The sequence below is a fragment of the Sciurus vulgaris genome (assembly GCF_902686455.1).
Source record: "Sciurus vulgaris genome assembly, chromosome: 17".
In the NCBI taxonomy this organism is placed as follows: Eukaryota; Metazoa; Chordata; class Mammalia; order Rodentia; family Sciuridae; genus Sciurus; species Sciurus vulgaris.
The window spans coordinates 59,870,275-59,887,100 of record NC_136478.1 but is presented as its reverse complement, the minus strand read 5'-3'; the positions used below and the strand labels follow the sequence as shown (position 1 = coordinate 59,887,100).

Genomic DNA, 16,826 nt, shown 5'->3' with positions numbered 1-16,826 from the left:
ACAGGGAGCATTTCAGAGGAGGGCTGCACAGCAAAATGCTTCAGTGAAGAGTGAGGGTCACAGGTCTAGGTGGCAGGACCAGACTGCAGGCAGCTTCCCAAGGAGGGCCACACAGCAAGAGGCTTTGGCAAATGGTGAGGCTTCCTGGCCCAGGCAGTAGCTCTGGTTCCCAGGGATCATAGCCAAGGAGGGCCATTCAGTAAGGGAGTCCCCTCCCAGGGCCAAGCTACCCAGCCCAGGTGGTAGGTCCAGACCCCTGAGAACAACACAGAGGAGGGTTGCCCAGTCCAGGTGGTAGTTCTGGACCAAAGGGAACTTCTTGGAGGAGAGCTGCCCAGTGAAACTTCCCCATCGGGTGAGTCTTCCCCACTGGGTGAGGTTTTCCCACCAGGGCAGTAGAAACAGAGACACAGGACCAGACCAGACATGCACCAGTGTGCAGTCCAGTACCCCTTTGACTGGCCATCAGCCAACATGTGGAGGCACTTCTGCCCACTGACAGGGAGTATACCCCACCTGAATGCCGCCACCCCTAGAGGAGCAGCTTCCTTGGGGAACACCGCATTATCGAGTTCCTCCAAGACTTCAGGCTACTGAAGGCTAGGAGGTGAGTTATTGGAAATCTACAGAGACAATATTAGTCAATAGAGGAAATCTGCAATATCTCAGAGTTTCAAGACTAGAGGGGTAGATACCTGAGCAATATGAGAAAACAAGGCAAGAAAATGTCTCTAAAAATCCTAGATGCTACATCAATAAAATCCAATGACAGCATGGCACAAGAAATGTCAGAAAAGGAGTTCAGAATGTACATAATTAAAATGATCAGAGAAGCAAACGATGAGATGAAAGAGCAAATGCAGGCTTTGAATGATTTCACCACTCAACAGTTAAAAGAGCAAATGCAGGAAACAAAAGATCATTTTAATAAAGAGTTAGAGATATTGAAAAAAAAAACCAAACAAATCTGTGAAATGAAGGAAACAATAAGCCAAATTAAAAACTCCATAGAAAGTATAACCAATAGGACAGAACACCTGGAAGACAGAACCTCAGATATTGAAGACAAAATATTTAGCCTTGAAAACAAAGTTGACCAAACAGAGAAGATGGTAAGAAATTGTGAACAGAATCTAGAAGAATTAAGGGATATCATGAAAAGGTTAAATTTAAGAATTTTTGGGATTGAGGAAGGTATAGAGAAACAAAACAAAGGAGTGAACAATCTATTCAATGAAATAATATCAGAAAATTTCCCAAATCTGAATAATGAAATGCAAAATCAAACACAAGAGGCTTTAGACTCCAAATATACAAAATTACAATAGACCCACACCAAGGTACATTTTTGAAAATACCTAACATACAAAATAAAGAAAGAATGTTAAAGGCTGTGAGAGAAAAAAATTAAATTACATTCAGGGGGAAACCAGTACGGATATTAGCAGATTTTTCAATCCAGTCCCTAAAATGTAGAAGGGCCTGGAACAACATTTTTCAAACTCTGAAAGAAAACGGAAGCCAACCAAGTATCTTATACCCAACAAAACTTACCTTCAGATTTGATGATGAAATAAAATTCTTCCATGATAAACAAAAGCTAAAAGAATTTATAAAAAGAAAGCCAGCACTACAGAATATTCTCAGCAAAATATTCCATGAGGAACACATGAAAAACAATGATGTAAATCAGCAAAGGGAGAAACTACCCTAAAGGAACAGCCAAATAAAGGAGAAACCAAGTCATGTTAAAAAACAAAAATGAGGTACAGACCATCTGCTCAACGGTGTGGGAATGACTGGGAATACAAATCATTTCTCAATAATAACCCTGAATGTTAATGACCTGAACTCATCAACCAAAAGACATAGACTGGCACATTGGATCAAAAGGAAAGATCCACCAATATGCTGCCTGTGAGAAATTCATCTGGAATTTCCACAGACTAAAGGTGAAGGGATGGAAGAAAACATATCATGCACATGGACACAGCATAAAAGCCAGAATATTCATCCTCCTATCAGATAATGTGAACATCAGGCCAAAGTTAGTCAAAAGGGATAAAGAAGGACATTTCATACTGCTTAAGGGAAGCATAAATCAGCAAGACATAACAGTCATGTATATCTATACCGCAAACAGTGGGTCATCCATGTACATCAAACAAATTCTTCTCAATTCCAGAAATCAAATAGACCAAACACAATAATTCTAGGTGATTTTAACATGTCTCACTCACCACTGGACAGATCCTCCAAACAAAAATTGAACAAAGAAATCATACATCTCAATAACACAATCAATATTTTAGACTTAACGGACATATATAGAATATAGCATCCAACAAAGAGTGAATACACTTTCTTCTCAGCAGCAAATGGATCCTTCTCTAAAACAGACCATATTTTATGCCACAAAGCTACTGTTAGCAAATACATAAGATAGAGACACTACCTTGTACTCTATCAGATCATAATGGATTGAAATTAGAAAAAAATGACAGAGTAAAAACAATCTACTCCAACACCTGGAGATTAAATAATATGCTATTGTTTGATGAAAGGATAACAGAAGATATCAGGAGGGAAATTTAAAAATTCTTAAAGGTAAATGAAAACAAAGATTCATCATATCAAAATCTGTGGGACATTCATCCTTTGGTTTTTTTATATCAGCTTATCTCACTTAGCATGATATGATCTTGCTGATAACAGATGATGACACATAATGGGGGTGGGAGGGGTTAGTGTTAGGGTTAGGGTTAGGGTTAGGGAGGGGGCAAGAATGGAGGAAGGAAGGACTCTATAGGAAAAAGAGGGGTGAGATGGGTGGAGGGGAATGGAAAAATAACAGAATGAATCAAACAACATTACCCTATGTAAATTTATGATTACACAAATGGTATGCCTGCACTCCATGTACAAACAGAGAAACAACATGTATCTCATTTGTTTACAATAAAAAAAGTCTCTGGAACATTATGAAATCAATACTTAGAGAAAAATTTATTTCACGGATTGCATTCAATAAAAGAAGAAAATATCAACAAATAAATGACATAACACTATAGATCAAAGCCCTAGAAAAAGAACAGAGCAACAACAAAAGTAGTAGAAGACAGGAAATAGTTAAAATCAGAGCTAAAATCAATGAAATTGAAACAAAGGAAACAAATAGAAAAAATTGACAAAATAAATAGTTGGTTCTTTGAAAAAATAAACAAAATTGATAAACCCCCAGCAACACTAAAAAAGAGAAGGAGAGAGGAAACTCAAATTACTAAAATTCGGAATGAACAAGGAAATATCAAAACAGACATGAGTGAAATACAAAAGAAAATTAGAAGTTATTTTGAAAATCTATTCTTCAACAAAATAGAAAATTTCTAAGACATCAACAGATTTCCAGACACATATGAATTACCTAAAGTGAACCAGGAGGACATCCACAATTAAAATAGATCAATTTCAAGTAATGAAATAGAAGAAGTCATCAATAGTCTACCAAGAATGAAAAGTCTGGGACCAGATGGGTTCTCAGTTGAGTTCTACAAAACCTTTAAAGAAGAGCTCATTCAATACTTCTCAAAGTATTCCATGAAATGGAAGTGGAGGGAACCCTCCCAAACTCATTCTATGAATCCAATATCACCCTGATACCTAAACCAGACAGAGACACATTGAGGAAGAAAATTTCAGACCAATATCCTTAATGAACATCGATGCAAAAATTCTCAACAAAATTTTAGCAAATCACATACAAAAATATATTAAAAAGATAGTGCACCATGATCAAGTGGGTTTTATCCCGTGGATGCAAGTTGGTTCAACATCCAGAAAACAATAAATGTAATTCACCATATCAATGGACTTAAACTCAAGAATCACATGATTATTTCAATAGATGCAGAAAAAGCTTTTGATGAAAAAAACATCCCTTCATTCTCACAACACTAGAAAAAATAGGGAAAATGGGAACATTCCTTAACATTGTAAAGGCCATCTATGCTAAGCCCATAGCCAATATCATTCTAAATGGTGAAAAACTGAAAGCATTTTCCATAAAAACTGGAACAAGGCAGGGATGCCCTCTTTCACCACTTCTATTCAACATTGTCCTTGAAACTCTAGCTGGAGCAATTAGACAGACCAAAGTAATAAAAGGGATACGAATAGGAAAAGAAGAAATCAAGCTATCCCTATTTACTGCTGACAAGATTATATATTTAGTGGAACCTGGAAATTCCACCAGAAAACTTTTAGAACTCATAAGAGAATTCAGTAAAGTAGTGGGATATAAGATCAATGCACATAAATCTAATGCATTTTTATACATATGTGATGAATCCTCAGAATAAGAAGTTAGGAAAACTACCCCATTCAGAATAGCTTTGAAGAAAATAAAATACTTGGGAATCAGTCTAACAAAAGAGGTGAAAGACATCTAAAATGAGAACTACAGAACACTAAAGAAAGAAATTAAAGAAAACCTTAGAAGATGGAAAGTTCCCCCTTGTTCTTGGATAGACAGAATTAATATTGTCAAAATTGCCTTACTACCAAAAGTGCTATACAGATTCAATGCAATTCCAATTAAAATCCCAATGACTTACCTTACAGAAATAGAGCAAGCAACCTGAAATTCATCGGGAAGATGAAGAAACCCAGAATAGCTAAAGCAATCCTTAGCAGGAAGAGTGAAGCAGGGGGTATCTCAATATCAGAACTTCAAATATACTACAAAGTAATAGTAACAAAAATGGCATGGTATTGGTACCAAAATAGACAGGTAAATCAATGGTACAGAATAGAGGACATGGACATAAACCCAAATAAATACATTTTTCTCATACTAGACAAAGGTGCCAAAAATATGCAATGGAGAAAATGTAGCCACTTCAACAAATGTTGCTCAGAGAACTGGAAATCCATATGTAACAGAAGGAAACTAAACTCCTATCTCTCACCCTGCACAAAACTCAACAGAAAATGGATCAAGTACCTTGGTATCAGACCAGAGACACTGCATCTTATAGAAGAAAAAGTAGGTCCAAACCTTCAACTTGTTGGCTTAGGATCAGAATTCCTTAACAGCACTCCCATAGCACCAGAAATAAAAGCAGGAATCAATAACTGGGATAGATTCAAACTAAAAAACTTTCTCTCAGCAAAGCAAACTATCAGCAATGTGAATAGAGAACCTACAGAGTGGGAGAATATCTTTGTCTTTCGTACTTCAGATAGAGCACTAATTTCCAGAATATATAAAGAACTCAAAAAACTCTACACTGGGAATACAAATAACCCAATCACCAAATCAGCTAAGGAAATGAACAGACACTTCAAAGAAGAACATCTACAAGCAATGAAGAAACATGCAACATCTCTAGTCATAAGAGAAATGCAAATCAAAACTACCCTAAGATTCCACCTCACCCCAATTAGAATGGTGTTTATCAAGAATACAAGCAACAACAGGTGTTGGCGAGGATGTGAGGAGAAAGGTACACTCATACATTGCTGGTGGGTCTGCAAGTTGGTGCAGCTACTCTGGAAAGCAGTGTGGAGATTCCTTAGAAAACTTGGAATGGACCCACCATTTGACCCAGCTATCCCACTCCTTGGCCTATACCCAAAGGACTTAAAATCAGCATACTACAGAGATACAGCCACATCAATGTTCATAGCTGCTCAATTCACAATAGCCAGACTGTGGAACCAACCTAGATGTCCTTCAATTGATGAATGGATAAAAAAACTGTGGTATATATATACAATGGAATATTACTCAGCCATAATGAATGATAAAATTATGGCGTTTGCAGGCAAATGGATGAAATTGGAGAATATCATGCTAAGTCAGATAAACCAATCTCAAAAAGCCAAAGGACGAATGATATCGCTGATAAGTGGATGATGACACATAATGGGGGGAGGGAAGGGTTAGTGTTAGGGTTAGAGTTAGGGTTAGGGAGGGGGGCTAGTATGGGGGAAGGGACTGTATAGAGGGAAAAGAGTGGTGGGAGGGGTGGGGGGAAGGGAAAAAAATAACAGAATGAATCAAACAACATTACTCTATGTTAATTTATGATTACACAAATGGTATGCCTTTACGCCATGTACAAACAGAGAAACAACATGTATCCCATTTGTTTACAATAAAAAATACATTATTAAAAAATATATATATTTCATAGCCACGTCCCCAATGAGCCACTCCCACCAGACACACCCAACCTCCTTCAGCTACCACTCGGTTAATCCCATCAGGAAATAATTCACTGATTAGATTAAGACTCCCATGATCTGATCATTTCTCCTTCTATCCTTCTTGCATTGTCTCACACATGAGCTTTTGGGGGACACCTCATCCAAGTCATAACAATGTCTTATGCCCTCAGGACACTGGTGTACATCCATACCCTAAACTTGTTCCTGAAAATGTAGGGTGGACAATGGGCATTGGTGAGATAGGTAGAAGCAGTTTCTTAGTGTAGTACACTTTAATAAAAGTATGATATAAACTTCACATTAAATTTTGTATTTTTTCCTGACTGTATTTTTAAAAGAACATAAAAATTATAAAATATAGTTTGAATAGTAGGTACAGAAAGTAGTCATTTATTTCAAAATATAATTTAATTGTGTAAACAAAGTGAAAATTATCAATATAATCTCTGTACATTTGATCAAACTAAGCCTTCTAACTCTGGTGCATTCACATTGGTAGAATATCTCAACTCTCACTAGTGTCATATGAAGTGCTCAAGGGCAACATGGCCTTATTTTGCCAATGTATCACTAGAGACCCTATCATGTTGTAGACTAAAGCCTGAGGCATCAGATCAGTCATCAAATGCCCTTTGGGAACCTCTCACTCTCATCATTGAAAAGAATGAATTGAATTGGGACATAATTTTATTATTTCTCATAAGCAAAAATGGGCAGATGGTTGGGTAGAATGAAGATAAAGCTCCACTGAGTCCCTCCAGCCTTGGGATTTTGTGGCTTGCATAAAATGAGTAAAGAGTAAAACAGTTGTGTGAGAAATACAAGAACACAAAGCAACCTACAAGCAGGAGGATGGTGCAGGTGGCTTTGTGTTCAGGAGATGACTGGGAGGAGATGCGGGTGCTGTGGATATGCTGGGCTCTCCTGCAGTGTCTGTAGAGAAGACTGACCATGTAGAGGCTGGTGCAGACCATGAGGAGCACAAACACAAGGTCATGAATCAAGATGAGACTTATAAATGTCCCTTTGTTCCGGTTTCCAAACTGCCTGGTTTGACAGTATGCATGAACATAGCCACGACCAACCAGAGTGAAATTGCTCCTGGCTGTGACTGTTTCAATTGTGTGGATGTAGATGAGCATGTTGATGACCCAGAAAATAAGCAACAAGGGATACATGCATGAAGGGAACTTAAATTTAAGGCAAGCCCAATTAGAGTTACTGGGACTGACTGTGATGGCTTGAAATGCACTCAGGTGAGAGGTGGTGCATATGGTAACCCCACGGGTCACTCTGTATGAGAACAAAACTGTCTGACAACCAATATCATCCAAAAACTGCCTTACTCCCAAGGTTGATGCGACATCTGGTATCATGGTGAATAAGATGGTTAGAATATTCACAAAGAGCAAATGTGTAACAATGGGATCGATGTGCTTCTTGAGATGGGGTTTAACTAAGAAGTTGTATGCATATAAAATGAAAAGCAAGGAGTTCCCCAGGACACCAGTGCACAACTCAGAGATGAGGAAAACCCCAAAGATTGTGTCACTTGGAATCATCATCATCCTCTTCTTATCTATCAGTGTTGGGGATAAAGTCAGGTCTTGGCACACCATAGGCAGTTGCAGAGGTGCAGGACCTCTGAGTTGCAAGTAGAACCCAGGAACATTATCTTAAGGATGTGTCTGAAGTTTTAATGAGGACAATGGGCCCTGCAATGATAAATGAATAATCAGTTAGATTATTGGTTAAATGTAGATTGTTAACAAATATTGAGAATTCAAGGAGAGAAAAGGGTGGTGAAATATCCAGTTCTCTATGTTTTAGGACCTGGATAGACATTTCCAGAGCCTGGATTCCAGGACTCTTGGGAACAATGGATCACAGAATGAGGCAGAGAAAGAAGGTGGGATTCAGGTCACCTACTGTCTTCTAGAATACTGAGCGGGGAACATGAGGCCTGTGTGAAGGGCAAGTGTACAAGGTATCTGGCATGTTTTCTTCTGAGCCTCAGACCGTGTTTCATCTTCAGCCTATGTTTTTGTAGTGTCACCTAGGTGAAGAGCATGTTCCTTCTAATAGGCAGACTACCCAGTGTACTTCAACTTCTGCCTTGGAGATTTCAGGGCACACACCACTCCTCCATGTCAATAACTTCTGAACTATCATGCAACCCAGTGTTCCCTACATGGGGAATTTTCATCTCTCTCCCTAAGTGTGGGTCAAACAGCAATGATCTGAGATATTTGTGGATCTCAAAACTTCTGCTGAGCTAGAGACATGCAGAATGTCAAGCTCAATATAGGTCAGTCCTTGGGACAAGTCTCAGGACACAAATTTCCAGCAGAACCTGCCCACATACCATGGTTGATGAACCCAAGCTAACAAAAGCTCCCTGTATCCTGAGGCCTGAAAGATGTAGAAAATTCACTCTTTGGTCTTAATATTGCTGAGTGCTTGTTATGGACACAGAATTAGTAGATTCACAAGTGTAAAGTGCAGCAGAAATGATATGACATTCTTTCAGGTTAGTATTTAAATTGATGAAGTTACTGTCTCAAATGTATTTTTGTATTTTGGAGTTTATTTCACTATTTCATTTGATTGGGAATACTTCCTTCCACTGACCCAGTTGATTCTTCACTAGAACCATACATAGACTTTTATTCCCTGCTGGACCTCTGGTCAATACCATGTTAGGCTCCACTCTGATCAAGTGCATGAGAACACTCTCAGGTCATCCCAGGCTGCACTTTCACCACAATCCCTGCCTTGGCATGATCTGCATTGTAATGATCCCACACTCATTACCCTGTTAAGGGAGCAGCACTCAAATTATTTATTGAACACGCACAGTGTTTGAGTACTGTTCCTCCCCAGGCTCATTTGTGCCTTCCACCAACTATGGAATTTAGGTTTATGAGTTAGAATTGTTTAAAATCATGATTTTTTTTTTACATATTTGGCCATGGAGATCATACTCTGATTTTTAAAGTTCACAATGTCTTGAATATGTTTAGTGATGGTTTCAGGTGATACCTAATCATTTATAATTTTCCACTTTCTCTAAGCATGCCCCCCCCACTTACTGTTAGGCAAAGATATTACCTTAGCCATTTTCTCTCCTTCCCAGGACACCTGCTCTTAGCAATTCTAAGTCCTTCATAACTTGATCATCACAATATTACTTCAGTATCAGTGGAGATCAGACTCCCTTCTGCTGTAGGTAGGAGGCCAGGGACAATTTTCAGGCTCTCATCTTGGAATGAGAATCCATCTGCCCAGCCTGGATGGATGAGGGGCATCATTCTCACTGCAGGCCAGCAGAGGAAAGGGGCCACTGCAGTGAGGATAGGATCCTGGGACCTGAGGCAGTTCACACACACCACTCTTGACCTCCCAGGAGGGAAAATCAACAGGGAAATGGATGAATGTCAGTCTAAAGCCATGATAGGACCCAGACAATTTGCAAAGCAGTGGAACAGTGTGTGCAGCATGGAAACAACAGGAAGGGAATTTAAACACCGTGTTTAGATGCTTTTGCCCACTCAGTCCCCAGAGAGTGAAGAGCAGGAACTGGTGTCAGATATTTCACTTTTGCTAAGAGCATGAATTAAAGTATCCTTTGTAGAACAATCTGTAAATAGTTGAAGTTATGGGTGTATTAATTATGTCATTTCACCATTCCACACTGTTTATAAATCACAATGCACTCTCTGCAGCACATGTATAAATGCAATTACAATCATTTAAAATGAACAAATATGCATCCAGATAAGACAAATTATGGGAAAGACATTAAGTTCCTTGGAAGTCTAGCAAGTAAAATCAGACAGAAAGAGAAAGTCACTAATCACAATTCTGAGGAAAGCAGTTTTAAAATTTTGAGCTCAAGTACACATATTATCAACATATATAAATTAAAAACATGGGTTTTTAATAGACCACAGTGGGAGATTCTAGTCAGACTTTTCCACATAAGGGGATATGCACAGGAATGTCAGGGTATAGCTAATTAATCATGTCAAATCACTCTTTATTGTTATATAAAGAATTACTGCTACAGTCACTGGAAAATACTCACATTTCCCTTGGGGTATTTGTGAACCAAAATTAATCTCAGGTTAGTGTTTTAATAAAATGAATGTCTATTAATATTTAAAAGTTTATATATATATATATATATCAATTTAAAGGTTGCTATGAAAACACATAAGTCTGAGTTGAGTAGAAAAGGGAGGAATAAAACAAAATATAAATAAATGGATATCAATTGAGTCATTGAAAATGAATATGAGAGCATGAGAAAAATCAGAGAGCTCAGGAGACCCAAGATTGTTGTGGAGTTGAATGGCAATTTCATGTAGGTGTTATGAGAAAACTCAAGATTTTCATATCAAGAATGTGTGTCAGAGACTTTAAACAAAACTCAATTTATACAATGAAATGTAAGCAGAGCGATAACAGATCCTAGCATACACAAGAAATGAAAGAATGGAGATAGAACAGGCATGAGTGAAGGAAAAGAGAATTATAGTTAGAAACTAAAAGACAGGAACATATAGGAAAGTTATAATAGAAATGGTAGAAAGAAAGATTGGAAAATGACTTCATTCTACTTGGAGAAGCTCAGAGTAAAGGGTATATACAAAAGGACTTACTACCTCTCTCTTGAGTCTGAGTGCTGCTGGGTCCCTGCTCCAAGCAGTTGGCCTCTCCAACAGGGTGAGCCTGTTGGAATGGCTGGGTCTCAACAGCCTGTGTTTCAGGGACAGAAGGACAGAACCTCTCCTCCCAGGGGACATCAATCACCTTGTCCCCTGCTGCCTCAATGACTTTGTTTACCAGGAATCATTTTGATGCACACAGAGGAAGCAACAAGTTCTCTCCCAAATGCACATTGACTCTGGGTGTAACTGTTAGGTTACTAATTAGAAGTCCTCAGTCATCACTTGACAATGTGTTTTTCCTGGATTAACTGCTTCAGAAAGTAAACTTGAAGATCTAGAAAGCCACTAATAGTTTCCATGCAACTAACAGAAATGACCACACCCCTTGATCCAAGCTGACCCTGAGCAGGACTCCAGACAACTTGCTGGTTTATCCATGGGAGGCCACTGTGCCTGCTGCACACATTTCAGTGCACACTATAATGCCATAAACCACAATTACTCTATCTAACTCTTCCACATTTGTACTTCTGCATTGTTTTAAAGCATAGAAAAATATTCTTCTTTGGAAAAATACTATCATTTAACTTTAAATTTAAATATTGCTTCCACTTCTACAAGGGATCCAGAAGTCACAAAGTGTCATTGCCTCAAACTAACCTTCTTGGAGATGGAGGGGTTACAATTAAGTATCCCATGAAGTCCTTATGAACTCCTACACTCAACCCTATCTGTGGATGCATGCATCTGGTGCTAACAAGGAGTTTGTGAACTATGCCAAGGGGACAAGTGCCCACTCAGTAAGTACATTCTAGGGCTGTACCTGAATAGCTCTGCTAAGACTGTGAGTCAGCACTGGTATCTGAGTTCACAGATGTCATTAAAGATATAATACACATCATACATATTAAATATTAAGCATAAATAAGACCAAGTGTTTTGAACTAAATGTCCATATGTCCTGCAGAGAAATAAAAAATTATTCAGTGTGCAAGTTTGAATGTTATGGTAGTATTAAAAGTGGTGTACTCAAAACCTTCACTTATTAAATATATTGTGGATGAACTTATACCTTCCACTCAGAGGCCTCCAAGGTCAGATGTGTCCTGATACTGAGGTTCTTGTGGTCCCAACCTAGATTTTTTATTCTGGTGAGATTGTTTTTAGAAGACACTCCTCTCAGGGCTCTGCAGCAGAGAGTGACATGTAGACTGAACTCCCTGGTCAATGTGTTCAACTTTGGGCTACCAAATGTCTCCTTGAATCAGTGCAAAACCCAACACACACCAAACAATGAGTTAACAAATAAGTTCCAATTATTTGCCACCAAAGTTAAAGAATTGCAAAATTGCTCCAACAAAATAAAACTTTTGACATAGCAATAAAAACACTTGCTGATATTTGAAAAGTGAATATAATCCAAGCAATAGTGGATATGAAGAATAATCAAATGGAAAACTTAGAGTTCAGAAACACAAGAGTCAAATTTTAAATTCAGTAAATGGACTCAGTCAAAGGATGGAGGAGATAAGATGGAAGTCAGTGTGGTGGAAGATAGATCAATAAGGCTATATACAGTATGAAAAAGTTGAAGAGAAATGAAGAGAGTCACAATCTTGTAGGGAAAACCAAACCTTCCACATTTATACACCACAGTGGCAGAGGAAAAGAGAAATCAATGGGAGGATGACAAATATGATGAACCAATAGTTGAAAACTGGTAAGTTTGGTAAGAAGCATAAATATGTCAACTTAAGAAACTGAGCTCACCAACAGGGTGAACTGATCAACATTCATACTTAGACATTACAGTTTTATTAGTGGGTTATAATTGTACCATAGTGCAGAATTGATATGATACATTCACCAATGCACATAACATAATGTAGACATGCCATTGCCCAGTCCTTCATCTTAAACTCCCCCTGATTTCCATCCTCTACTCTGCTAGCCTCCCTCCTATTTTCATGAATTCCCTTTTTTTTTTCCTTTTCTCTCTCAGGTTTCCACATATGAGAGAATGCATATGACCCTTGACACTAAGTCTGGCTAATTTCACTTAACATGATACTTCCCAGTACCACCCACTTTCTTCAAAAGGCATAATATTTTCTCTCTATTTGCTAAGTCAAGTCCCATATGATTACCTCAATGAATGCAGAGAAAGCATTTGACAAAGTCCGATAAGAATTTATTTTTATAACCCTAAAGAAATCAGATAGAGATAAAACTTACATCAATATTACTGCATGTCCTGCGTGGACGAGGAAAAGTGTTCATGTTGGAGGGATGGGTTAGCTGCAAACTTATCATGAAGAAATTTATTTAATAGACAAAACAATGGGAGACATAATCTTTTGGATAACAAAACAGAGGAGACCACACTTGGTTGATTTATAATGGTACAGATCAAATGGGGACTGGGAGGAGCTTCTTCTATGAGAAATGGGATGGGGTGGAATTGAGCAAACCATTTTCCTTTAGAGGGTCCTTGACACAACTAAGGCATGGAAATTCCACCTTTGAGACAACTCACATAATCCACATACTCCAGACAATCTGGAACAATCTCTCATGATTGTCAGTTCTTGAAAGCCAGATTTCCATGTCTGGTAGCTTGACCAAACCTGTTTTTATTTGCTGGACATGGATGATGCCCCACAAGTCAACATTATAAAGGACAACTATCACATTCATAATAACCTCACAAAATAAATCTAACCATTTTGTCAAACACCTTACACTGAAAAATATGAAACACTGAAGAAATAATTTGAAGAAAATTTTAGAATTTTGATAGTCATACCATGTTTTAGGGGTAGACTGTATTAAAATTGCCAACATGGCCATACTTCCTAAACCACTATGCAGTCAATGCAATCCCCATCTAAATACCAAAGACATTCCTCATAAAATTAGAAAAGAACAGCCCTAAATGCATTTGGAAAAATGAGACCCATCACAACCAAAGCAATTATGAGTCAAAAGAGGGATGCTGGAGAACCACAATATGAGACCTCAAATTAGATTACAGAGCTATAGTAACAAAAACAGCACAGTTTTCTGACACCAAAACAGACATTAATACCAACAGAATAGACTAGAAAACAAGGACAAACACACATAGGTATGATTATGTGATTCTAGACAAAGGTGTCCCAAACAAACTTTGTAGAAAGAAAATCTTTTTAACAAATGGTGCTGGGAAAACTGGATATTCATATGTAGAAGAATGAAACTTGAATGTGTCCTCCCATCCTGCAGAAAACTCAACTAAAATGGATCTAAGATCCATGAAAGAGGCCAGAAACTTTTACTGCTAGAAGAAAATACACCCCCAGAACTCAAATCTGTGGTCAAAGACACTGTGACAACAAGAATTCTAAAAAGCAAGAGATAACACCACAAATCAATAAGTGGAATGGCTTCAAATTAAAAGCCTCTTCACAGCAAAGGAAATTATATAAAGCATGTATGGTGAGCACAAGGAATGGAAGATGTTTTGCCAGATGCTTCCTAGACAGGGGATTACTATCCAGAATATGTAAAGAACACAAAAATCTTAACAGCAAGAATAGACAGACAAATAACAACCCCAAGAGAGTTACCCAACACAGGATATATAGTAAAGAGAATGCAATTTCCTCAAAGCTGCTTACATAAAAGTAGGAGAGAGAATCACTCAATAAGATGGATAGGAATACAAACAATATGGAAACTAGGGAACAAACTATCTAAGTGGCTCACAACACAACTGTGGACACCACATCAAAAGGATTGCCAGAAAAGGAATTCAGAAAGCAAATACTGCAATTGTTCAAAGAATTAAAAGAAGTTCTAAAAGTAACTAAGACAAAGCACACAAGAATTAGGGAATATTTCCCCAAAGAAAGGGATTTTGTAAGAGAATGATCAAATCCAGAAAATGAAAGACTCAAGTAGTGAAATAAAAAATTCAGGAGAAAACATCACTAAAACCATTTGAAGACAGAATCTGAGGCCTCAAAGTAAGTATTCAACCTTGAAGAAGTCAATAATAAAAGCTGCTAAGAGACAATAATCAGGGGGAGTGCAACATGGCCGAATAGATAAAGTCTCTTTCCAGGTTGCTACATGGTGTAAACCAAGAAAGCAGATAGGAAGCTTCTCCACAAGTTTGGTGAACAAAAAACAAAGGGGTGGAGGATTTTACAGGAATTTAAACCTGGACGTTCAAAAGAGATTGGGGACTCAGGTGATTGAGATATAAGAAAATGAGAAAGAACTCTCAAGTACCATAATCATGCTGTGGCCAGATGCATCAGCCAGAGTGTTCCCTCCATGAGTAAAGTGGAGGGACAGTGGAATTAAAGGAACCCATGATTTTAGGGAACCTAAAGCATGTCTGGGTACTGTGAGTTTAGAGATCAAAGACACTGTCCACTAAACGAAAACATTTGTTGCACAATATCCTTGTGCAGTAAAGAAGTCACCATCTCACCTAGCAGAGTATAGAGGACAGAAGAAGGAACCATTTTTCAGTCACAGGCTGGGGGCTAGCAGATGGGGGAACTGAATTCCTGGCAAACTTGAGTTTGGCCCTTAATACAGGCCTGGCAAACACTGCATGACCCAGCATGTGCCTAAGTGATGAGGAGTATAACAAACACGGAGAGACATTTACACAGGAGAAAACTGGTCATGGAAACGCACCTGGCTCTCCACCTCCTCCTCTAATCTGACTGTTTGCAGGACCACCTGGGAGAGACACACCTGGCTGGCAATTTAAAGGGCTGGGGTAGGAGATAGTAGGTTTGGAGACTGAACCTGAGACCAGGAAACATGGGGGGGTCTGCAGGTGACATAGTGGACTAAGAATTGACTCCTCCACTACACAAATGGAACCCAGTGGAGATACCTGGGGTGTAGACATCCAGTTTGGGCCAGCAATTGGTGGGCCCTAGAGATGTGCTTATTTCAAATCTCCAGCCCAATTGGCATTCAGCAAGTAGCCTGGAGCCCACCTAAGCCTATACCCTGCATCCAGGAATTCTGCCTATGGGATTACCTCTTTCACTCCAGTATTCCACTCTGGAGGGTGGAGCATCATGCTCCATGCAACCCCACCTAACACTGCTGAGAAGAGAAGCTAAGAATCTTTGGACCTCCAATGTAAACAATTCTTCAACTTTCCATAGAGATTTTTTTTTTCCTCTCTGTCTCTCTCATTTTTTTCTTTTCCCTAATTGTGACCTTAATGGTTCATGGTCATTTACATCTACTCATATCTGATTTTTTTTCTCAATTTTAGCATTTTTTGCAACCAGTTATTTTTCGTGGATCAGTTCTTTGAGAATGTCTGTGTTTGATTGGAGTATGTCAGTTTGTGGTATATTCCTTTATTTTTATTTTTATCTTTTTACAAGTTCTACTTTATGTAAATATTTTTTCTCCCACCTGTTTCTTTTGATGTTCTTTCTCTCTTTTCTTTCAATATCAGCTAATTTCTGTTGTTATCTCTTTCATTCTTCCTTTAATTTCTTACTTTTGTCTCTGTCCTCCTCTCCCATAATCATCACTTCCTACATCACTTCTGTTTTCTCCCTGTTCACCATTCAAAATTATAAATCCTTTTGCAAACTTAATGTTTAAATTGTAGGAATTAATGGTTCATATTTCTGTTTATTGTGAGAATTCACATTGTAGACATTGTAGCAGGAATTATTTGATTTAATGCTGTATATTGTTTGAATTTGTTGTTCTTATTTTTTGTCTCCCCCTAAATGGTTATGCTTTACAAACTTTCAGGGACATTATAAGTCCACAGGGTAGAAACTCTTCTACCTCAGATCCATATTGTTAAATGGGTAGACACAACAATAAGAAAGCTGTGGAACACATTGCCTGAACAAACCTAGGTACTCTGAAAATATAATCCATTGA

At 38.2% G+C, this 16,826-nt stretch overlaps 1 protein-coding gene and 1 long non-coding RNA gene across 2 annotated transcripts in view; both read right to left on the bottom strand.

The window, feature by feature from the left end:
- Positions 1 to 16,826, bottom strand: part of LOC306648945 — a 440,075-nt gene that overhangs the window by 380,305 nt on the left and 42,944 nt on the right. The gene's annotated exons all lie outside the window — the stretch shown is intronic.
- LOC306647707 (vomeronasal type-1 receptor 4-like) lies at positions 6,846 to 7,796 on the bottom strand (the record flags this gene model as incomplete). The annotated part of the gene is made up of 1 exon (XM_079117204.1): positions 6,846 to 7,796. The coding sequence occupies one exon, from the start codon at positions 7,794 to 7,796 to the stop codon at positions 6,846 to 6,848; it is 951 nt and encodes a 316-aa protein (XP_078973330.1).